This window comes from Poecilia formosa, unplaced genomic scaffold (assembly GCF_000485575.1).
Source record: "Poecilia formosa unplaced genomic scaffold, Poecilia_formosa-5.1.2 Scaffold263, whole genome shotgun sequence".
NCBI lineage: Eukaryota > Metazoa > Chordata > Actinopteri > Cyprinodontiformes > Poeciliidae > Poecilia > Poecilia formosa.
The window spans coordinates 329,698-353,652 of NW_006800202.1; the positions used below are offsets into that span (position 1 = coordinate 329,698).

The window sequence follows — 23,955 nt, forward strand, 5'->3', positions numbered from 1 at the left end:
CAAACATTACTGATGAAAGATTATAAGGTACGTAAATAACCAAAACACACTGGAATACGACGGGGAAACTGAGCAGATGGAAGAGACAGAGGGAGAGCAAAACAATATGTTCACTTAAAGTTGATGAAGCACAGTAAAGATAAAAAACACACACAGTCTTTTGAGATGGAACAAAATCTAAAATCTCCTCACATTGAAAACTTGAAGAGATTTCAAAGATAAAAAATGAAAAAAGCTACAGAACTGTTTTTTAGATATCCTCTGCTGCAAAATTCTTTATGTTGTTGCTGCTAAATAACAAATAATAATGATAAAGCTAAAAAAGTGACTTTAAATAAGCATTCTGTTGCCTCTGACCCCTGAGGATAACGGGACTCCACTGTATTCACAACGAGGTCAATCTGAGGTGAACCAAACACACAGCTAGGCTGTTATAAATATTAATATGATAAAGGAGAAAACACCAACAAAATGTCTGTGTTTGCATCATTTTGCTCGTATGCCTTAAACAAATTGAGCTGAGTGTATTTTATAGAGTGGATGTGTTTGGTGGTGTAAGCCATCGGATGTTAATGGTGTTGTGTTTTAGCTCTTTTATTAGTTTCTTCTCTCTCCATCCGTCTTCTCTGGTGCCCGGCCGTTTCCCTGCCAAAAGCTGCCTGCCGCTAAATGGATCGTTTATGTCCCTGAAGTAAAATATCCTGCTTCCATCAGAGGCACCAACACCTGATAAAGAGGGAGAAACCTATTCTAGGAGATAAAAGACATGCAGTAAATGTAGCTGTTTTAATGCTGAAGGATAAAATGAGACGCAGAGATTCAGACGCGGTGAATGGGCTGAAGGTTCTGTCGTCTGGTTATGACTTCTTTAGAAGCAGATGGGAATCTCCAGAGCTTCTTTCTGACATCAGAGCAAAATGCTGCAGATTAAAGCCATAGCTTTCGATTCGGTGCATAAAGGTTTTTCTTTATATTTTCGCCCAGTCAGTGACTTTAAACCCAAAGCCCACCACCAGCTCTGGGCTCCACGTGAATAATCTTTTCCAGTTTCTGAAGGTTATAGATACATTTACTGCCTCCATTAGTGCAGGATTCATGGTAACTGATTTAAAAAGTTAGTTTTGTCTTTTGCAAAATGTGGTGGTTGTTGATGAACTAAATATATTGTTTCAGGTAAGAAGAGAAGTAGGGTGTATCCTGTCATACCTAATCGTTTTGTTGCATCTGACCATGCTTTACCTCTCTGCCATCATACCTGCATCATAACCCCAGAGTCTAGTTACAGCTGGCTGTTTTAGTGTCACTTTATAAAGTTGCCCTACAAAACGTTGCATCTCACACTTAGTTCCTCACATAAACATTCTCATTGCAGGCTATCATACCATTTAAACTCACACCATCTAATCTTTATTGCATACTAAGTTGTACCATGTTGTCTTCTGGTACAGTCCAAAACTTACTGGGTTGTATCATATTACTGATTGCTACTATACACAGTTTTATGCTCCCATAGTTTGTTGTATGATGCATCTGAATGCAGTTCTGATCTTTTCCTTGGTTTTGAGAGGCTTAATGGACACATTATCAACTGGAACAGAGGAAATTCTCGACTCTCTAAAACAGCATTCATTGTGTTTTCCTTTCTGTCTCCTCTGCACTTTACTGCATCTGTTTAGCTGTGGCCTGAGATCGTGCTTCCCATCCCCACAGTATCATCTTTGCTCAGTAGAAGAAAATGAAATTACTTAATTAAATCTTTCATCAACTGCCTGCAACAGCTTTTAGTCTGTCCCCCGGCCTAACTGCGATTAAATTACCAACTCACACTTCATTAGAGATGTCAGAAGCATTTAGAAAATGACTCAGTTTCACAATAAACTTTTGCTTTGCTTTAACTCTAAGATGTATTGCAGATCAGATTTAGGTAATATAATTTTTAACAGTTTATTTAATGGGTGTTGTCAAATGCTCTCCATCTCTAACTCTTGCTTGGGAAAGGCTTCAACGTTATATTGATAATAATGTCATTGTAAGAAATCATTGTTCGTCACTAAAATATTTAGCACATTTGAGTGATTTCTGATGAACAAATAACTTCTCCTCCTTTATAGTTTACTTGTGAAGTAAAATAAGACGGGTGCACCAAGCTGATGTCCACCCACACCCATCTAGTAATGCAGTTCTGGTTTTAGGTGAAGCTGCTGATTTTTATTTGCAAGCCTGGACAGGAAGTGGTTTACAGAGTTTAGTCCCAGTCGCCCCCTCAAACAGGGTTGAGCTCATCAAGCTGGGCTCTAGACCTGTATTCAAGATGTTGGTTATCTTTCCAGAACCTTTGGACAGCACTGGACACACTTTCACTAATCAGCTAACATGCTAGTAGCGGAGCAAGTACTTCGTTTAGCTCTGTAGCATTTTTGCTAACTTTGAAAACATTTGGCGCACTTAGCTTCGTCTAGATTATTTTTTCCAGATAAATCTGAAACGCTACTTTACTCGGCTGTTTTGTGTTGAACTTTTGGCTTTTGACTGTTAGGAATTCTTCTAATTAGATTTTTATATCCATGCTCTTGTTTTGAAGTGTGTAAATGCAACAGTTCAGTTTCCTCTCCTCACGTTATGTCTTTTTTAAAGAAACCTTCTTGAGCGACTAAGCTACAAATGAGTTGCTTGAGTCAGCAATATTCAGCTATGAAGCTTCTGCTAATTAAAAAGTTGGTATAGCGCTGTAGCGTTAGCAAAGCTAATGTTTATGATGTAGTAGTGTTCATAATGTCCACTACTGTTGGATAGACTAGACGACATGGATGCTCTTCATGGCTTAATTCACCTTAAAATGTTAGAAAGAGGGTTTCCTGGAGAACTTCCAGGAGACACAACCAGGTAGACTTTGGACTGGACTTATGTCTGGTCATGCTGCCGGGTAATTTTAGTTTGGATTTGTTTGAGGATCGGGTGATGGATGGATGGATGCTCTGGAAGCTTCCTCTCCACACAGTTAATTGAACCTGAAGCTTTAGTCTTTCTCCTAGACTACTTACAGTCCACTAACTGCTGCTGACATCCCCGTTTCCTTTGCTTCCCTGCAGGGTTTGGTGTCTGAGTGGTGACCAGCAGCAGAGCAGGGAGCTGTCCACGGTCCTGCCTGGATCAGTCCACAGAAATCCACAGCAGACACTCATGTGCTGATCTCCCCCGTCCTCTGCAGCATCTCTCCGCCACCTCCAAGCATCCAAGATGGACGACGACGGGCGCTACCGAGACGGCCGCTCAGACTTCATCCGCGGCGCCAAAGACATTGCCAAAGTTGCCAAGAAGCAGGTTGGCAAAAAGGTCGGACGCGGCGTGGACAAGATGGCCGATGAGTATGTCAAGCGCTCCTACAAGCGCTTCGAAGAGGAAGACGACGACGACGATTACACGGGCGTGCCGAGCAATGATGGCGGATATTACCGGAACGACAGCCGAGCCAACGACGATGAAGGCCACAGCGACTCCACCGAAGGTCACGACGAGGACGATGAGATTTATGAGGGCGAGTACCAGGGCATTCCTCGAGGTGACTCTGGGAAAACCGGCGGCATGGATGGCATGGCAGTCGCCGAGGCGCAGCAGTTCAGAGACCTGTCGGCGTTTGAGGGCGAGGTGCGGAAGGACCGGGAGGAGCTGGCCCAGCAGTACGAGACCATCCTGCAGGAGTGCGGCCACGGAAAGTTCCAGTGGACTCTCTACTTTGTTCTGGGACTGGCGCTGATGGCCGACGGCGTGGAGATCTTTGTGGTCGGCTTCGTGCTTCCCAGTGCGGAGAAGGACATGTGCCTGTCAGAGCCGAACAAAGGCATGCTGGGTAAGTCAACCGAGTTTTGGGTATGGCAGGCCATTTTAACATAAAATCGATTTCACTACATAGATATCTGAAATCGGTTTATGAATAGACATGTTAGCAAATTAAGGTATTTCTAGTTATGTTTTGACTAGACCAAGTACCTGTTTGAGGTATCTCTTATTACATCCTGACGAGTAGGCCTGCACAATGACTAATTTTTCTGGATCATAATTTGGCCCAATTGTTATTGAGAATAAACGTTTTTCAAGTAATATAATGCTAATAGCATAATAATGCAAGAACACGTCCTGAAAGATCAATAAACTTTAAATTCTAATGAACATTTAACACTGGAACTGGAAGACATTTTAAATATGCAAAACAAATAAACAAAATATCATAAACAACAAGCCTCTGTGAACAAAACTGTCCTCCAAAAAAGGGATAATTCAGTTTTTGGTGAAAAGAAAGAGAGAAAAGAGAAAAATTATGATTCATGCAAATGGAAATTATTGAGCTCATTTTAATTTCTCATTCAATTAATTAATTTATTGCTTATTGTTTATCTTTGAGTTGTATTGAGGTTTCCATAAATTACTGACTATCTGAAACACTTATTTCAGATAGCTTCAATTCACTTATGACTTGTCATAATTCTAATTAAAGATATATTGAACGACACCATAATTCAACATATCCTTAATGTATTTTCAGATAGTAGCAAAATAGATTTGACTTGTTCAAACATATCTTGAAAGCAAATTATGAATAGGCACATTTAAATTGGAGATATGTAGAAGCATAATTCTGACTAGTCATAATTATATTCGAGATATCTTAAATTGTAATTACGGATGTTTGACCCGTCAAATGACAAATCTGGTGACGTCATTTCAGGTATTTTGAAAGGAATTTTGACTCGTCAAAATGTTAATAGTGTAATTTAATTCAGCATAATGAATTATTATTCTCACTGGTCAGAATGTAAATGCAGATATCTTAAATTACCGTTAGCAAGTAGCATTACTTGTGTCTGGTCAAAATGTGTTTTTTTAGATATCTAGAATGTAGTTACAGAAAGTCAGATGAAACTGATTTTATGTTAAAAAAACCTGCCATATTTTGCTTCTAGTTTGAAATCACTTTGTGCTTTTTAATGACTCTTTATTTTAATTTTAGTACCTTTGGCATTAGCTGCTTCCACTTCACTTGTCTCCCCTTGTTATTTAAAATCCTTGCAGTCGCTGCAGTTTTCATTTTGTGAGGCTGCAGCTATTTAGGACCCAATTGGCCGTGCAAGAGCCCGACAGCCTGACTGAACTCTCAGGCTCACGGTGTTATCAGTCGCTTCACCTGTGTTTCTGAGTGTTTGTTTGTGTCTGTGGATGTGAAAGGGGGCGCTGGCTTTGTGCTTCCTTTGTGTGTGCTGTTTGTCTTTCTAACACTGTGTGCAGCGCGGCTGGCTCTCTGTTTGCACTGAGTGGAAGCTGAAGACTCCGGGATTGTTTTTCCTACCCTGCGGGTTTATGTTTAATCAGCGTCCAGAACCACATGATTGTCTGCCGTTAGCTGCACAGGGTGGACACACAGCAGGAACCAGATGTATATCAAGGACTAATATATTAATAATTGCATACATGTGTTTAGAAAACACAATTATTTACAGCAGATAATTTAATAACTTTGACTTAAACATCTTATTTTTGAACCTTTTTTAAGTTAAACAATCTTTACCATCGACTTCCATCCAAAATACATTACTTACAAACATTACTATTGGCATTTGATTTCAATTTTTAATTTGTTTTCTATTCTCAGATAGTAAAATTATCTTCAAAGTTTCTTGATTTATTACTTTCCACTTTAGGTTGCTTATGTTGTTACACATAAAAAACTGTGAATATTATGAAGAAATTCGATAATTTTTTATTTTGTGTCAGAATGTAAAAGAAAGCGACACTCATATAGATTTATTAAACATAGAGTGAATATTTCAAGCCTTTATTTCTTTTCATTTCTATGAATATGGCTTACAGTATCTACGCGATACTATATGAAAACCCAAAATTATGTGTCTCAAAACTTCACGACAGCTGCGTCACAATTATCCCAAAGCTGGAGGATAGATGAGAAATTCAGGTGCAATATGGAGGTGTGTGCTCCTGCACTGCAGGGAGCAGCACTACAGCAGTGGCCTGAGAAAAAGCCAGTTTTAATGGGATGAATTATTGTTTGCAGTTGAACGGTGAAACTCTGTTAATTAAAACCAGATGCAATATGAACAGCAGCTACAATGCAAACAGAATTACAACAACTTACCACCACGTTTGAGTCATAAATAATAAATAACAAGGCACTGTCAAAAAAAGTGCCTTAGTTAATTAGTTAGGTTTGAGGGCCTTGTAGCGCCTCCTAGAGGGCCACAGCTGCAACAGGTAATGACAGGAGTGGGATGGACTTGTAGGATGTTGTCTGTACAGACGGAGGAGAGCACAAACAATGATATACTTTATTTTTTTTTAGTTAATTAGACATTATTGATAGAGCACTTTTTGCATGAGCTCTAATTGTTTCACAAAGAAACAGAAAAGTAGGACTCTTACCAACTGAACTAAACTAGTAAAATGACGGTGATTCATATCAATAAAAGGGTTAAAAGACCAAACAAACAAAAAATAATAATCAGAGGAAGAAAAAAAAGAAACAAAAACATTGCAACATGAGTACAGCCCAGAGATTTCTGAGCTCTTGTTTGAGTCTTTGTCCACATTTGTACATTTTGTACTGCAGGGAGCTTTAAAATGCAGCTGGTCTCACCATGATGTTTAGCATTAATGTCAGCTCCTACAGCACGCTACAGGGGAGGCGCACTGCTGCAGTCAGTAAAATAATTCAATAAAAACTGAACATTTCACCCAGAGGAAGCAAGAAAAATTATAAATGTTTAAATTGTGAAAATACTTGAGTATTTATGGGTGAAGGCTTCAGTTAGGAGTCACGAGCGGCCTCCATTCTCTCCTTCGCTTGTTATGCAACATGTCTGACTCACTGCCGAAGAGGCTTTTTTTTTTTTTTTTTTGCTCCAACTTCTCTGCATCCCCTGATTTCCGACTGCTCCCTCCTCTCTGCCCGCCCCGCTGCGCTCCATCAGCATGCAGTCTAAACAGTCTTTAACCTGAAGCACTGGGCTGGGATCGTGCGCTGTTTGCATGTGACACCCAGCGCACGTAGCAGAGGAGTCTCTGCAGAATGAGCTGCAGAATGTTAACATTTCAGACGATCCCAGAGAGGACGCTGTGACAGCTCATTTCACAAAACACTGCTTCGGTTTTTTACGAGGGGTTCCAGGGGCGTGTTGCTGAGGAACATTTGATCAAGTAAGAAAACTAGCAGCCGGGAATTCAGAGTGACACAAATCGTGATGCAGCGTTGATGCTCAGTGAGCCGCAGGAGAAACACACTGGCTGTCATTGACTTGCCCTTCTTATGAAGCTGCAGCGGTTGCAGCTGCTGCAGCCAGTTTATTAGAAATACACAAAGTAGGAATTCTGCAGAGAAAGAGATGACTTCTGGAACAAACTGAGCTTAAATGCTTTTGATGTGTGAGAAATTTCATGCCGTATTTCTGTCCTTCTGGCGGCCTGCTGGCTGCGCTGCGTTGTGCATTGCGGTGCTGCTGCGCCGTTTTCCTGCAGCATCCAGGAACCTCTCTGTATTACAATAAGTGTTTAACCTTTTGGTGGATTTTCATTGTCCTGGTTGAGGGGAAACAGATGGGACAAAGACAAGATGGCAGATCTAATCAGGCCTGTCTGATTTACTGGTTCTTGTGGGACAGACTGGCACGAGAAAGCTGGAAGCGTTATACCTGGCTATAATTAGCATCAAATCTTTGCTGCACATAAATGTAAGTGGAAATGAGGGTCTTTTATGTTTAATGGTGTGTTTTTATTGGCAGTAGTATTATGTTAAACCCAAGCTAAACCCCCATCTCTCCCACTCAGACTAACAGTCCTGCAGTGTTGCACAGTTTTTTCTTTCTTTTCCCTCCCCACACACATCCACATGCATCCACTATCCCTGTGCCTCAGGGAGCTCTGCCACAGCGTTGACTCGTGCTGTCTGCTCCTCCCTTTTTCTCTCTTTTTACTCCTCTTTTCATGCTCTTCATCTCTTCCTCCCACCACTTCCGCCTGAGATGCCCACCTTTGCTGCTTCTCTCCAACACCTTTTCCAGCTCGTTTCTCCTCCTTTCTGCACCACTGCTGTTTTGTGAAATGTTTCAGATCATCCGACAAATTTAAACATTAGACAAAGAAAACCTGAGAAGATATTAAAAAGGCAGTTTTCAAATAATTTCATAATTGGAGTAAAAAGCTTTCCAAAGCAACATGGTGTGTTTTAAAAAGTGCTTTGTTGTGGAATAGTAAATTAATTTTGAGCTGTGTTCAACTTTACTTCTGTCTGACCTGCAGAATCAAGACATGATCAAAACAGGACCTGTCTGTCAACAGGAAGTAGAGTAAAAGCTCCCAGGACTCACTGCATCATGCTACAGTCTAAGGAAATGCAAGAACAGAAAAGAAACAAAGTCAGTTTTCATCTGACCCTTATTTTGGGCAGATGAAGCTAAAAGTAGATCCAGGACTTGTTTTAGTGCTGCGCTACTTTCCTGTTTTAATCAGACGTGTAAATCTTAAATGTTTCAAATGACAGCAGACCTGAAGCATTTAATGCCTCATTTATGTTATTTGAGAGATAACAGACTGAGCCTGAACTCCTGGCTTCTCTTAGTAACTCTGAAGGTTATTAACACATCAAGCTGATGTATCATCTTGTGCAGTGACGACAGCAGGACAGATGGTGATCTGGTTCCACTGATTGGTGCTGCAGCCCACAGCGATATCCAATCAGAGATCTTTACTGAATGACCCGGTCACTCACTGTGATTGATTCGCCGGTACTCAGAAAGCACAACCATCATGTTTCCATCATATCTACTGATCTAAATGTGTGAATCATGTGTGACAATAGTAGTTTTTACTCAGAAACATGAAATAACTTTTAAAATGACTCATTTTGTTAATGAATGCAGAGTTTCCTGCAGTTGATTGGACAAAGAAGAGAAAAGTCACCTTCTTTCTGAGAACAGAGCTGCAGTTTTTCTCAGAGATTCACTGAATGAGTCACACGATTCAGATGAAGCAGAAAACGACTAATTTAATAAATGCCTTTAAAAGGCTGTTTGATCTGAAAAGCAAGGACGTTCCTTTTGATTTCATTTAGGTCAACAGCTTCCATCCTTGGTGCTCAGATATAATCAGAGTCGTTGGCCTGACACATGAATACCAACGTGAACAGTGGATGATCTTCTTTATCTAGTCGATACTTTGTACAGTTCTTAGCAGGATGTTTTATTTCCCTTCGTTTATTCATGTTACAATCAAAGATTTCCATGTATTTTTACTGAGCACATCTCTATCAATCTTTTTTCAATCTGGAGAGTTAAATATTCAGTCTTTTTTCAGGAACTGTTCAGTTTCAGCCAAAATGATTGAAATTTTTCTGTGATTAAAAAGATTGAAGTTTGTGGTTGTAATCTGGAAAGGTTTTGTAGGAACTGTAAGCTGTGGCTTCTTCCTAAATGACCTCTGATTTACATAGTTTTTCCATGTTTTTATTCATGAGTCTTGAATTAGTATTTTCACCATTTTATTGCTCAACTTTGCATTCTGCCTTCTGATAGTTATGTGTTAGTTTCTCTTTTATTTTTCATGCTCACTTAATCACATTTATAGTAATGTTTCTCTTCTTTGCATATTATTAAGGTGTGTATTTTTAGATAAGTAAAAATACCAATATGCTGATGGACTAATGTCTCATTACGGCTGCATTTCAACGTGTTAGAGGTCGTTGACTGGAGTAGATTTGCCTTTTGCAGACATAATCCGAGGTCAGTTTAAGTCTTCATGGCTAATCCCTGAGTTACCAGCTTTTTTGAGCTTTTTTGAGGTTTAAGATCAGAATTTGCACCTGATCAACATCTGTCTACAAATTTAGAGCACAAGAGTGTATCTGTGCATAACAGCCTGATGACGTTGCATGAACACAGCAGATCCAGATCCATTTCCACAGACAGAACAAGTCTCTTGAAATGGAGACATTAATTTTGTCTTTTGCGTACAACGTTTTAAACAAATAAAATATCATCATATAGAAGAACTTCAGTTTAATGGACATTGAATTATTTGGATTGTTAGTAAAGTTACACAATCAAAAATGAAGCTGCAAGCTATATAATTAGCTAGAAAGCTACATATTTAGCTCACAAAAAATATTTAGTTAGCAAGTCAAATATTTAGCTTTCAAATAAATATTTTATTTGGAGTTAAATATATAGATTAGAGTCAAACAATTAGCTCCAAGCTACATATTTAGTTAGCAAGCTGAACAATAAGTTAGCAAGCTTAATATTTAGCTCCAAAATAAATGTTTAGTTACCAAGCTAAATACTTAGCATAGAGCTAAATGTTTTAGCAGAGCTAGATATTTAGCTCAATGCTAAGTAAGGAGCAGGTTGTGAGTGAGTGGATCAGTGGAAGGGATGTGGCTCATGTTGAGTCCCAGCTCTGATTTTGATTCTGTTGTTTGCCTTCCTGATCATCATTCAAAGAGTCCAGAATCTTCCATCTCTAACGTGTCGGACATTTTTTAAACAAGCATCGCTAAACTTTTAAATCTAGTGTTATCAGCAGCAATTATTATTTCAACATTTTTGTTGCCATAAATAAAATAGTTTGTTTTTGGTCAAACCACACAACAGCATAAGCTCACCACGTTCCTCCCTCCCAAACTGATTCCTTTCTGTGATCAATCAATGTGGGGTTGAGTTATTGCTGAACGCATCCATTCATGTTCACAGCTGGGTTCGGTGCTCCAAGCAAAAGGTTTTAATTAGAGATTCACACAAACATAAAAACCCAGAACAGAGGATTTCCAGTTCAGTCCTCCACAACGGGCCTGCTTGACTCCTGCGAAACAGTCAGTTGTTTCAATCTGTGACGTATCAATTTCAGTAATAACAAGTTGAAAGGGACAAATCACTACCTATTATACTGGATAGTCTATAAATCAATCCTTCTCCCCTGCTTAGTTGGAAAATGGCAGTATTCCCATTAAATTGCTTGTTCTACTAAAACTGTGACTCGGCTCGGCAGCGGCGTGAAAGACACAATCAGTAATTGCCTCCTGGGAAACGGTCTATTCAACTTCATTGACTCCGTTGTAGACGTTGGTGTATCTTAATTGAAACACAAAGCCTAGTTTAGACTGCAACTAGAAATACTAATGATACTTTGGCTCTCAGTGTTTCTTACCATTTTGAAGCTGTGGATGAACACATGGGTTCATCCACAGGGAGATAAAAACACTGTCACACTTCTGTCTGTATCGTCATGTATGAAATACAGTCGACTAATTTAGCAGTTTGAGATCAACAAAGTGAACATCACTCTATAGAAAACCTGCTAAATATATTTCAAACACCTAACAGGGACCTCAGTGCATAACTTGCATTAGAAATGCACCAAATGTTAATTTCATTGAACCATTTTCAAGCTTTGGATGAAAAATGAGCATTAAATGTTTGATTTTCTAGACTTTCTTGCTGATTCAAGGATATGTATCTCTAATAATGCTTAATAATTACAGACATTTCTACATAGATTTACATTAAAATTACATTAGCTTTCATATTAGCTTAATTTTAAAATTTTCACCCATCAGTCTTTTGGTTTTTGACTTGACTCAATGCACTCACACCGACAAATCAGATAATTGAAGAATCTGGATTTGTTAAACCTAGTTTGACATGCAGAGCCACAGATTTTAAAATAGAAATTAAATTTGAGTTATTCTGGATGCCAAAAATGACCCAATACTTTACACTCTGCAGTCTCATCTGCAGGTTGTTTGTGTAATCTGCAGATAGTTGTTGAAGGTAAATATTTTGACTGAAATGTCCAGAAAAATTATACCTTCAGGTTTGGAAAGATAAGGAATGAAAAAATGAACATTGTGTAAGAACCGTGTTTTTACGTTTTTCACTGCGTTCTAACTTTACAGGAAGAATATTTCATACCAACTTGAGAAAAAAATCTGTCTTTTTTCCACCAAGTGCAAATTATCAAACTAATAAAATGCAGGAAATTTTCCAGCTACCCTCCTGCAAATATTGTTGGAAAATCAGTATTTTCCAACAATATTGATTGTTGGAAAATAATCAATAAGAGATAAACTAGGTTTATCTCTTCATTAGGTGAAGAGATAAACCTACTTCAACTAATGAAATACAACTAAAACTGATTAAATTGATATTTTTCTAGATTTGAACATTGCAAGTAAACAAAATAACACTTTAGTTTGGCCTTTAACTAAACATTATGTAAATGTATGCAGTAACCTTTTTCTCTTTTGTCATGCAAAACAATACTCTTTGCTCCATATTTGAATGTTGACAATACATTTTCAGCTTGATTTAAATAAAAACCTTCACTTAAGCACAAAAAAATAATCAGTTCTTTTCATCCCTGATAACACTCAACTATATTAAAAACTCAGATTTTAATAACCGTCAGCTGAGAGAGTTTTTTCTAAACAACTGATGCTCCATTTTTTTGCATGAAACATTTCAGAGGATTATTCTTCAATTCTCCCGTAACGTTTCATCTTTAATGCAAATCTTTTTAGAAGTCCAATAAGATTTCCCATGGAAGTAATTTACAGCAAATTAGAAATCTAATGAGAGTGAAAGTGAAGCCTTGAAGTGCCAGGCGTGAGTTTATCCGAGAATAATAACTCATTATCATCCTGTCTGCCTTTCTACTTCATCTCTTCCAATCATTTCACGCTGCTGATGGACCGACTCGTCCCTGTCCGCTCCTCTTCCTCGCAGGTCTGATCGTGTACCTGGGGATGATGGTTGGAGCCTTCGTCTGGGGCGGCCTGGCTGATCGGATCGGTCGGAGACAGACCCTGCTCATTTCGCTCTCCATAAACAGCGTGTTCGCCTTCTTCTCGTCCTTCGTCCAGGGATACAGCTCCTTCCTTTTCTGCCGTTTGGCCTCTGGCGTCGGGTAAGCAGGCAGATGAATCACGCAGGGAGTCACAGCCACTGTGATGCATAAACAGCAGCTGAGGTGACGAGCAGTGAAATGCTCAAAATCACAAAATACATCAAGGGAAAGGCACCGAAAATGCAGCAAAAGAGCATATTGAGTCCAAAGTGATGAGTTCATGTCTTCAAAAATATATTTTTAAAATTAAAAGTATAGAAAGAGACATTAAAATGTACATTTTCACTTATCGAGAGAAAAAAAATCAAAACCAACCTGGCACTGTGTGGAAGCACAATGATTCCCATAGATTAGGGTTGGACAATAAATCAATAACAATATTTAACAATGTGATAAATATTCAATATTCAATATATAGAATATTGACTCAATTCTGATCCAGACCCGCACAGCATTGTGGGAGATGTAGGCAGAGCTAATGAAGCCAATGGCGGCACCTGCTAACTCACTCAATCTTTGGTTACCTAGCAACTCACGCACTCCTTGGTTACCTAGCAACAGCCTGTGGAGTAACACAGGCAGCAGCAGTTTAAAGTTTCACCACCACGCCTCCTAACTGCTTAAAATTAAAAAACTAACGGAGCAGAGTGAAAACTGTGGATAAAACAGGAAAGGTCGCGTCATCAGTTTGGCAATATTTTATACATTTAAAACAAAAACTAATCAATAACTATCCATATTGATAATTATAGATATCAGCTCATTTTTCTTGCTGAAAAGTTAGTTGTAAGTTAGTTTTGTCTTATTTCAGGTGAACTAAAATATTTGCTCCAGAATCTGGATGAAAATACAAGGTAAGGTTTTGTGGTTTTGCAGTGAAGTGTGTGAATTCATTTATTCATTTACTTATTTTGCAGATTAAAGATTTGGGGCACTACAGCAGTTCCACTGAAATTATAAAAAACAAACAAATAATTGATGTGGCCTAGTCAAAGTGTGATCCTAATACAAGCCAATCATGCCTGAAAATCCTCCATATGACTGAATGAAAGCATTTCTGCAGAGAAGATAAGCAAAAGACTCATTGCAAGGAGTTTTAAATGCTGAATATCAGTTGAATGGGGCCTTTTGCATCAGAACAATGTAGAAAATCCAAAAATTGGGTTTATTTCAAACCCCTTCCTAAGAGCTTCAACACAAAAATCCCACTTCGAATGTTTTCTCTGCTTAAATACGTCTCAACACTGGCCTTCATTTTCTCTTACCTCCCTTTCAAGAGCACAATTCATCTTTTGATCGCCTCTTTCTCTGCTTTTCTGCCTCTCTCTGTAACTCTGCAGCATCGGAGGCTCCATCCCGATCGTGTTTTCTTATTACTCTGAGTTCCTGGCCCAGGAGAAGCGTGGAGAGCACCTGAGCTGGCTCTGCATGTTCTGGATGATCGGCGGTATCTACGCCTCCGCCATGGCCTGGGCCATCATCCCACACTACGGTGAGAAAAACAAACAGGTCTCTGAGTCAGGCTCTGTTTGGAACGTCATTTCAGGACATAATGAATGAAAATAAGGCATTAAAAGAACCGGAACCGTGTATGTTTGGCCAGATGGGACTATTTTGATTATCTGTCCTTGTTAGGCTGGAGCTTTCAGATGGGCTCGGCCTACCAGTTCCACAGCTGGAGGGTTTTTGTTCTGGTGTGTGCCTTCCCGTCTGTGGCCGCCATCTCTGCCCTCTCCACCATGCCTGAGAGCCCCCGCTTCTACCTGGAGGTGAGCTGCCAGCTTCCTCCCCCGATGCTTCAATCAAGTTCATTTGTAACTGTCTTTATGTGGCTCTGAAGGTTCAGGTCAGAGTCCATCACTACACCCAAATTTCGGACCTTATCTCAAGTTCCCAGCTGTAATAAGTGAAGCTGTGCATTGACTCTAGTTCGCTCCTCTTTAGGTCCAAAGATAATAACTTCAGTTTTGTTTCTGTTTAGCTGGAGAAAGTTTTGGCACATAGATTTAATGCAGAAATAATGTTTGATTCTCAGACACCCTTCAGCATGTCCTTCAGCAGGGCTCTAGTTATTTGTCTTGTTTTCCTTTTGCAGAATGGGAAGCATGACGAGGCGTGGATGATTCTGAAGCAGGTCCATGACACCAACATGAGGGCCAAAGGTTACCCAGAAAGGGTCTTCTCTGTAAGTCGCACACAGCACAGGTGATACTGAGCATAAGTGAAAATGAAGGACTGAAGATGAGATCTCTTGCTGCCAGGTGACCACCATTAAAACGGTGAAGCAGATAGATGAGCTGGTGAACATGAGCGACAGTGCGGCCTGGCATGAGAAATGGAGGCTAAAACTCTCCTCACTTTTCCACCAGGTTGGTTTCAGAGATGCCTCTGACTGATTGCTCTCTTCTTGCCATTGTTCCTTAAATGTAATCAGTATCTCTGTGGTTTTGTGTTCTTTCAGGTGTGGAATAATTTCCAAACCATTTTCTCCCCTGAGTACCGCCGCACCACCTACATGATGATGGCCGTGTGGTTCTCCATGTCCTTCAGGTAAGACCAGGTTGATGCTGTCAGCCAGACTTTCTGACAGAGTTAAAGGATTAAGAATGTACAGTTATTCACTTTCTGTAAAATAGTGGGAGAGAGTAAAATAAAACAGCAACATTTCTACTAACTTGCTTTGATTCATTTTAAATTAAAGGTGCACAATATTTCTGTTCCTGTGAAGCCATTGAAAAGGTGCTTTCGAAAAGTAAAGGTTTTGTGTGAATTTTCCACAGTTTGGCTTTTTGGGACTGATTTTCTTTTTCTTCCTGCAGCTACTACGGCCTGACCGTGTGGTTCCCTGACATGATCAAGTACCTGCAGAAGCAGGAGTATGCCTCGCGCACCAAGGTGTTTGTCAAGGAGAAAGTGGAGCATGTCACCTTTAACTTCACTCTGGAGAACCAGGTCCACCGTCAGGGGCAGTACTTCAACGACAAGTGAGTCTGCTGAGGTCCCTCATTACAGGCTGACAGGAGAAACTGCAAGAGGGAAAAATGGTTTCTGTCATCAGTGCTTTCATTTTTATCATAGGTTATGTTTTGTTACTGTCAGTTTGAAGCAGATTTTATTCTTTTTAGAAACACTGTTTGACTTGCAGGTTATTTTATTTGCTCATGTACTTGTTTGCAGGTTCATGAATGTGAAAATGAGATCTATGGTGTTCGAAGATTCGCTGTTTGAAGAGTGTTACTTTGAGGATATCACCTCCAGCAACACTTTTTTCAAGAACTGCACATTTATTGCCACCCTCTTTTACAACACTGGTGAGGAATTCACACACGGGCTCAGTGGTTCTGGAAACTGTAGTCCAAAATCTAAAAGCATTAAACATCTTTGGAAAAAATGAAGAGTCCACTGCACTGAACCCGACTGAAAACCTGATGATTATTCCACCAAATATTGATTTCTGAATTCTTCCCGAGTTAAAACATTAGTGTTGTTGCTTCTAAATGAATATAAACTTGTTTTCTCTGCATTACTTGAGGTCTGAAAGCAATGCATCCTTCTCGTTATTTTGACCATTTCTGAGTTCATAGAATAAAAGAACAATGTTCATTTTACCCAGACATTTACCTATAATAAGTAAAATCACAGAAACTCATCATTTCAAGTGCTATATTTATTCCAGTGCTGTATGGATGCCATCATTGTGTTTTTAGGCTGCGATCAGTAATGATGATAGAATCTGTTGTATGTTTTTGTTGGTTAGGTTTAATTAGCTGAAGTTGCTTTTTTTTTTTTATTATTTTCTGATATATAAGTTCTTTTTATCCCTGCTGCTTTTTACCGACACCTGTTCTGCCTTCGCAGATCTTTTTAAATACCGTCTGATCAACTGTAAGCTCATAAACAGCACTTTCCTGCACAACAAAGAAGGCTGCCTGCTCAGTGACGTCAGTGATGAAAATAACGCCTACATGGTCTACTTCGTCAGCTTCCTGGGTACCTTGGCAGTGTTGCCAGGTAACATTGTGTCTGCGCTCCTCATGGACAAGATTGGGCGTTTGAGGATGCTTGGTAAGACAGAGAACGGGACAACTAGATGTAGCATTTGCTCAGATGAAAGTACTGGAGAAGGAGAGAGAGCTAGTGTAAATAAATCTTTGACTTATGACATTTTAAATCATAAATGTCTTAGTCCCAAACAAATGTTTGAACATTTTGCATTTGTCTTGCGTTTTGCTAAATTCATGCAACACAGCATGTTGTAACATAACTTAAAAACAGCATAAATATGCTAAATTGTCCTAAAATTGTTAAATTGTGCACTAAAATCCAGATCTGAGGCTGAATGTTTAAAATGTTGTGGGAGTGACCAAAAAATACAACCCATAAATTAGCACCATGTTTGGTGCTAATTTATGGGTGTCAATCAATCTCTGAACGCTCATAGCTGCGTGTTGGTCCTGTTCTCAGGCTCCTAACAGAAGAAGAAGAAGTTTTATTTATGTAGCACTTTTTCAGCAACAAGGCAGCTCAAAGAGTAGATGTGCAACTCATATGATATTTTGTGCATTTCAAGAAAAAACAGCCCTTGAATAAAACAGCAAGCAGTGTTGCATGACTGCTTATGGTTTTTTGTTAATTCAGAACTATATTTATAATTACTGACATGACATGAACATGAATTGTTTATTAGGCATTATTTTCTGCTTTATAACTTCACAATAAATATAATCACAATCAGATTGAATGAAATATGACATCAAGTTGAAAAGTACTCTGTTTTTTCTTGGGGATGTTATGGGAGTGATATCATCTCATTCAGGAGGAGCTATAGCACCCCCTAGTGTCGATCTTCCCCAAAGACGCATACAATGTTACCAGGTCACGACCTGTTGAAGTTTAACCAGACTTAAACAGCATTTTCTGATCAAAATCAACAATGAAGTAAATTAGATTTATGTACATACTTGCCATTTTTCTTATATTTGAACAAAACATAAAAATCTTTTGTTAGCAAAGGTAGCTTAAGTCCTACAGGAAATCACATTTGCAATTTCATACCATCCTGCTTCCTTTCTGTACTCCTAGGAAATTTACCTGTTGTTTATTTTGAGTTTGTTGACTCATATATAATGTCAAATTATGACCCCTAATCAAACTATAATAATAATAAACATCCTGCTTGTAAATACCATTTTTTGGAATTACATAATCACATTTCCTTACTTTAAATAATGGGTAGAAAAAAAATTACATCCAATCATTCAGGTGTCAAAGCAGGTACAAAATGTCCTCTGCATCCACACTGATGCATGATGGGTACAAAATGTTCTGATGGCTCCATTACTAGACAGAAAACATATTAGGACTGGAATCAGTTCACCTTGAATCAGTTGAAAACATCAGTTATTTTGCCGTTTTTAAAAACACGTTACCTTACAGTAAGATTCGAGACCATTAATGAAAATAGTTCTTGTTAATTCAAGTAACTCTGGTTTAACTCTCAGGTTAAAAATATACAGTGGCCTGTCAACAGTAATCACGCTGCGTCTCTGCTTGTCTCCTTTTTTCACAGCCGGCTCCAGCGTCATCTCTTGCGTCAGCTGTTTCTTCCTGTCTTTCGGCAACAGCGAGTCAGCCATGATCGCTCTGCTGTGCCTGTTTGGTGGGATCAGCATCGCCTCCTGGAACTCCCTGGACGTGCTGACCGTCGAGCTCTATCCGTCTCACAAGAGGTGGGTGATTTAGGCGTGCTCTGACGTCCTGAAGGCAGCAGCACTGAATGATGTCAGAGGACCTGCCTTCTGTGATTGGTCGGCTTTCAGGGACAGACGACATTGTGGGGTGAAATTATTGCTGCTGTTTGGACTGCAAAGCTCATTTTGGCATTGAATGGTTTTCATAAAGCAGATTTAATTATTACATGTATGCATCTAAAACTGATTTAAAAATAGAATAATTTAGATAAAGAGGAGCAAAATAAAATGTTTTCTATCAGAGATCAGCTTTTAGATACGATTGAAGGGGAAATACCACCATCAACAGGTTATAATAAGAAATGGCATAAAAAAATCCTGAGATGTTCTTCAGTTTATTTGATTCATAGTTTGGAAATAAATTAAGGAGCAGTATCTTGTTTAAATGAGAAAACATGGGTTCTTTAATGAGTTTTAAATCTCATTAAGACTAAGATATCTTCTCTTTTAACTAAGAAAGATCATAACAGTAAAACAGCATAACATCTTAGGATTTTAGATGTCGTCTAGAAGATTTTAGACATTTTAGATGTCTGAAATTGACGATTTTAGATGTTGTCTGATTAGAGGCAATCAGGAGTTATTTCTTTTTAACATTTAACATTTCTTTAAAACAAAAAACTCCCTGCATCCCATTATAATTAAAAACTTTCTTTTTTAGCAACTTTTACAAAAACTGTGAAAGTTTCTCTTTTGAACAGGATATTTCTCCTGAATTTATTTCCAAGCTTTTTTCAGTTAAACGCTTCAGTTGTACTCTCCTTAAACACTTATTGAACTTCCAACACGAATCCAGCGTAACTGTTGTTCTCTCCTCTTTCCTCAGAACCACGGCTTTTGGCTTCCTCAACGCTCTGTGTAAATTAGCAGCTGTGCTCGGCATCAGCATCTTCACTTCATTCGTTGGCATAACCAAGGCCGTGCCCATCCTGTTTGCCTCTGGCGCGCTGGCAGCAGGCAGTTTTCTCGCCCTCAAACTACCAGAGACGCGGGGTCAAGTGCTCCAATAGTGTGGCGCCTGCAGCTCTGCAGAGGGCAGCAGAGCTTTAGCCACACTGCAGAGGAAACGGCTCAAAAGTTCATCAAATCGTGCCCTCTGACCCCACCCCACACTCACCTACATCCACAGTAAAACAGTAAACTACAACATGAATTTGTTAAGGTGCAACATTCAGCCATGAGAGTAAAGGTTAGTGCTGTTGCTGCATCCTGATAATTCCAGAAAAAGATTGTGTTTGTTGATGTTTACTAAAATCTGGAGATGAAAAAAACAGTAAACCAATGTAGATGTAACTCCATTAAGTTTTGTCCCCCTCAGTGTAAAAGCATCCAGGGTTGGAGGTCAGTGACTCTCATAGTTAGCAACGCAAACAGACTCATAGAAATGACCACTAGCCATCATTGCAGAGTTGTCCGTATTCACCTCCATTCTTTTGAGCGACATCAACTCACCTTTGAAATTGTGAGTTCTTCATCTCTGTTGGACATCTGCTCAAAAATGCAACAATTCCTGCCTTGATTGGAAGCATTTTTGACTCTGCGGGGGAACACCAAGACGTGTCTGTCTTGGCCTTCCTTACTCTGTCTCTCCTGAGGTCTTGTGTTGGTGTCTAGACTAACTGCCATTTTGTAGATAATAGAACATTCTGGGTTTGCTTTTGTTATCGTTACGAATCGGAGATGAATCTCCCTCCCTTTATGGCATCACTTTGGATCGCACCAGAACAGGGATGAGTTCGAGACAAGCTTTCTGTGTCTGTCCATCTAAAGCACAACCATTTGTCATGAGAACATTTTCCCAAGGAAAATGTTCAGAATCTCCCAGTTAGCCATTATTCCAGTCAAACTGTATGTCCCTTTGTGAGAACTGCCTTTTCCCTTCTCCTTTATGAATATACAGGATGTGTGTCTTTAAGATGTTTCAGAGGGTGTTATGCATGTCACAAAGTATGAACTGTATGTAAACTTGAAAATCCAGACTATAACATGTAAACAGAGTTTTACTACATTTGCTCATATATTGTTCTCTATCAAATTTCTGTAGTATCTTGACAGGACACTAGTTCTATATTTCTTGGTACCTTTAACAGTCCTTCCCAGGTGTTTTAGAGCACACTGCACGAAACGATGCAAAACTTGAAATGTCTGAAAGAAGATCATGATCGATGTAGAGAAGTTAGCTAATCGCAGTCACGTTTAAGTTTTCACTGAGAACTCAAAATTTTAACAGTTGTGAGTCATCTTTGCAACTGAAACCTGGCAAATGGTTGTTTATTTATTAAGTCTGTAATCATTCCATAAATGCACCTTTATTTTTTACAATGATAGGGGTGGGGCGGTTTGGAAAATCCATGGTTCAGTCAGGTTAGCGCACCATGAATACCAGCCTACAGAAAAATCATCTTTAAACCTTTTGTAGATGTTCAGCACACCAAACTTCAATTTAGTGAAACTGACTTTCTATGTTTGGTGAATTCACCAACTCCCTCACAATTCCTTATATTAGCTGATTTCTTGCTGCCTGATTCTTTTTTTTGTGTGTTAGTAAATATTCAGTGGTTGCATAGATGAGCTAACAGGTGGGCTGTGCAGCTGCTAACATTAGCAACATGTGTTGCTAAGTGTTTCACTCTGGTCTCAGTTTTATTCACTTTAAACACTTGCTCAATAGTTATGGAAAAACTAAAAAACATTGTAGCTGGTGTCTCCTTTCAGTTTGATCAATACGCTTTACATACTGTGCATCAATTTATCATGAGTAGCTACCATTAGCATGTGATACAGTAGCTGAAATGGGAGACCCAATCATCTAAATCCTCTCATTTAACCAAACAATATTTCTGCTGGTACTCTCAGTATGACTGCTGGTTTCTGCAACTTCAAGATGTTGATGCTCCAGGACTTTTAGTTGTTAGTGACTCACAAGTCCTGAACCGAAACATTTTTGCAGTTTACCTTCATCCCAATTAACCGATATAGGATAACAAGCTTTATTTGCCTTTTATGAATTAAATATATTAAATTCAACACCATCAGGGCTACACCTTTAACCTGATTATTGTTAGAACACAGAACTGATTGGGACATTAATTTAACATGCAGGATAATTAAGTCTTTTCCTGGACTTTAGCATATGATAGGAGCAAGACATAAAAGCACACTTATCAGAAAGAGATCACTAACAATTATCATATATTCCATACAGGTCACATGCATTCCCACTTATATTCACAGCTGCTTTCCAGAATTTGGAAAATTAATCATGTCAGACCAGTTTTTCTTGTCCAAACTGCCATTTTGTAGGATAGGAGCCATATGTAGTTTCAATTGAATATATAGCCAAACCACTGCACTAAGAGTGCATTGTGCACAATTCTGAGAGCCTTGTGTTGTTTGACACTCATCCTGATGCGCATTAGGCTGGACAAGTAATGAAGAACCAGGGGAACATTTAATGAAAGCACAACCTTAATCGACCAAATGATGATGTTGTGAACATGCTGTAGGTTTACACAGTTCTGCAAAAAGAAAACGACCCCTCGTTTATTTGCATTTACTTTACGCTGATCTAGATTTATCACCTGATCCATCATCTATTTGTGTGCCATGAGTACCACCTGTCATGAATTATTGCCAAATATTTTCTGTGGCCTGAGTTTACACATTATGACAAGAGATCTGCTATAGATATAAATATATGTAAATAAAATAAACTATAATAGCACTAGTAGGATTTTTAAATGATTTCCCCCCATGGTCTTTACAATACTAAAGTCGTTTTTTCCTGTTTGTTCATGTAGAGCAGAAACACTTTTATTTTCTCTCTGAAACTGATTCAAAACGCCAAGTTTGACAGTTCAGGTGCCCTAGAAAAAAACAAATCTCTTTGACTCGCAAAAAACTTCAGAAGCCAAAATAATTAGCAGACTACATTGCAAAATGTCCATCACACCCTCTCAGAAGCACACTGATAAACCCTGAAAAACAGAAACTGCACATGTAAGAAATAAATTCTCTGCAGACCAGCCCATGTCACACATCAAGATTCCTCTGTTTTAGCAGAGAGTGCTGTTAAAATGCTAACACGCTTCTCTCATACATATCTAAGCCTATGTTACAGGGTGTTTTTGTATAATTAACTTGTTGCCTAGGCAACAGTCAGTTGTGAGTGCAAAAAGTTAACAAAGCAATAAGTGTTTGGGTGTTTGTCTCTTACAAAGTTGTTGGCAGTTGAAGCACATTACTACATGCTGGCCTTTTTCCACTGAAGGGATTGTTTAGCGTATTTGAATTGTGGCTGTGTGGAGTAGTGTTGAGCTGTTGGCGTCTTACCTGCAGTAGACAGCTGCTCTGAGCAGGGAAGATTAAAAGAGAATTCACACCTAAAATATAAAATAATTCTAAACTTTTCTAAAAGTTTGGCTTGTTTAAGATGGAGACAATTCACTCCTTAACATGTCTGTTCCTTAAAGTTTTAACTCCACCTCTCAATGAGATTTTCTTTTTCAATCATCAATCTGAAAATCGCCCTGACTGCTGTGTTTTTCACTGACTGCTCAGAACTACTCCGCACAACATTACATCAAAAATAAACTCTCCCACTAATGAAGACATGGAATAAAAAAGTTAACATTTGTGTGTGACTCTCTAAAACCACTCTTGGTCTTGAGGCTTCTGTCGATACAAGTGCATCACCATAAATTAAACGTAACAAAGAATTATCACCTTTGTCACTGTACCGTGCTGTAGAAAATGTAGTTGATTGTTTGTAAGTATAGAAACTGTGGAATCAAATATAAAAAAGTGATAAAAAAAAGTGTAAATGAACAATGCTGTATGTTGTCTTTTGATTTTATGTATTTTGTAAATGAGAATGAGATAATACAGTAAAATCATCAATGTCAAACACCAGTTATGGATCATAGTTAGATTAAAAGTGCAGATGCAGTTTTGTTTAGAGGTGTGTGAGATTCCTCCATGTTGATTTTTGATCAGGATCGCACTTTGATGTGATCCTTTGGAACTATAACAAAACGTTATGAAAATAATGAACAATAAACAAGTGGAAAAGATGGATGGAAAGTCCATTTATTTAAATTGTCAAATATATGTATAATTACACCTAATGATCTTTGTGCCCACTCACTGCGCTAGATTCCCCTGCTGAAGGAAAACATGTTGTAGCTTGTTTAAATTTTGCTGCAGAAGATACGGATAAGCAATAAGTAAAGTTCTTGGTTTACGGGTCCATCTGTGTTCCAGCCATTATGGTGGTCATGTGATTCTAAACTAATCTTCCCCTGTG

General features: G+C 38.8%; 1 protein-coding gene across 1 annotated transcript in view; it reads left to right on the forward strand.

Annotated features, from left to right (window-relative positions):
- The window catches only part of sv2a (synaptic vesicle glycoprotein 2A), a 31,362-nt gene extending 7,639 nt beyond the window's left edge, over positions 1 to 23,723 (forward strand). Inside the window, exons 2-13 of the mRNA XM_007570540.2 lie at positions 3,090 to 3,847; positions 12,780 to 12,960; positions 14,241 to 14,392; positions 14,536 to 14,669; positions 14,996 to 15,085; positions 15,162 to 15,269; positions 15,362 to 15,450; positions 15,720 to 15,884; positions 16,078 to 16,211; positions 16,759 to 16,965; positions 18,470 to 18,629; positions 19,477 to 23,723. Of these exons, the coding sequence (XP_007570602.1) occupies positions 3,238 to 3,847; positions 12,780 to 12,960; positions 14,241 to 14,392; positions 14,536 to 14,669; positions 14,996 to 15,085; positions 15,162 to 15,269; positions 15,362 to 15,450; positions 15,720 to 15,884; positions 16,078 to 16,211; positions 16,759 to 16,965; positions 18,470 to 18,629; positions 19,477 to 19,660 (2,214 nt within the window). The 5' untranslated portion in view covers positions 3,090 to 3,237 and the 3' untranslated portion in view covers positions 19,661 to 23,723. The remainder of the gene's footprint in view (positions 1 to 3,089; positions 3,848 to 12,779; positions 12,961 to 14,240; positions 14,393 to 14,535; positions 14,670 to 14,995; positions 15,086 to 15,161; positions 15,270 to 15,361; positions 15,451 to 15,719; positions 15,885 to 16,077; positions 16,212 to 16,758; positions 16,966 to 18,469; positions 18,630 to 19,476) is intronic.
- The last annotated feature ends 232 nt before the right edge of the window (positions 23,724 to 23,955 follow it).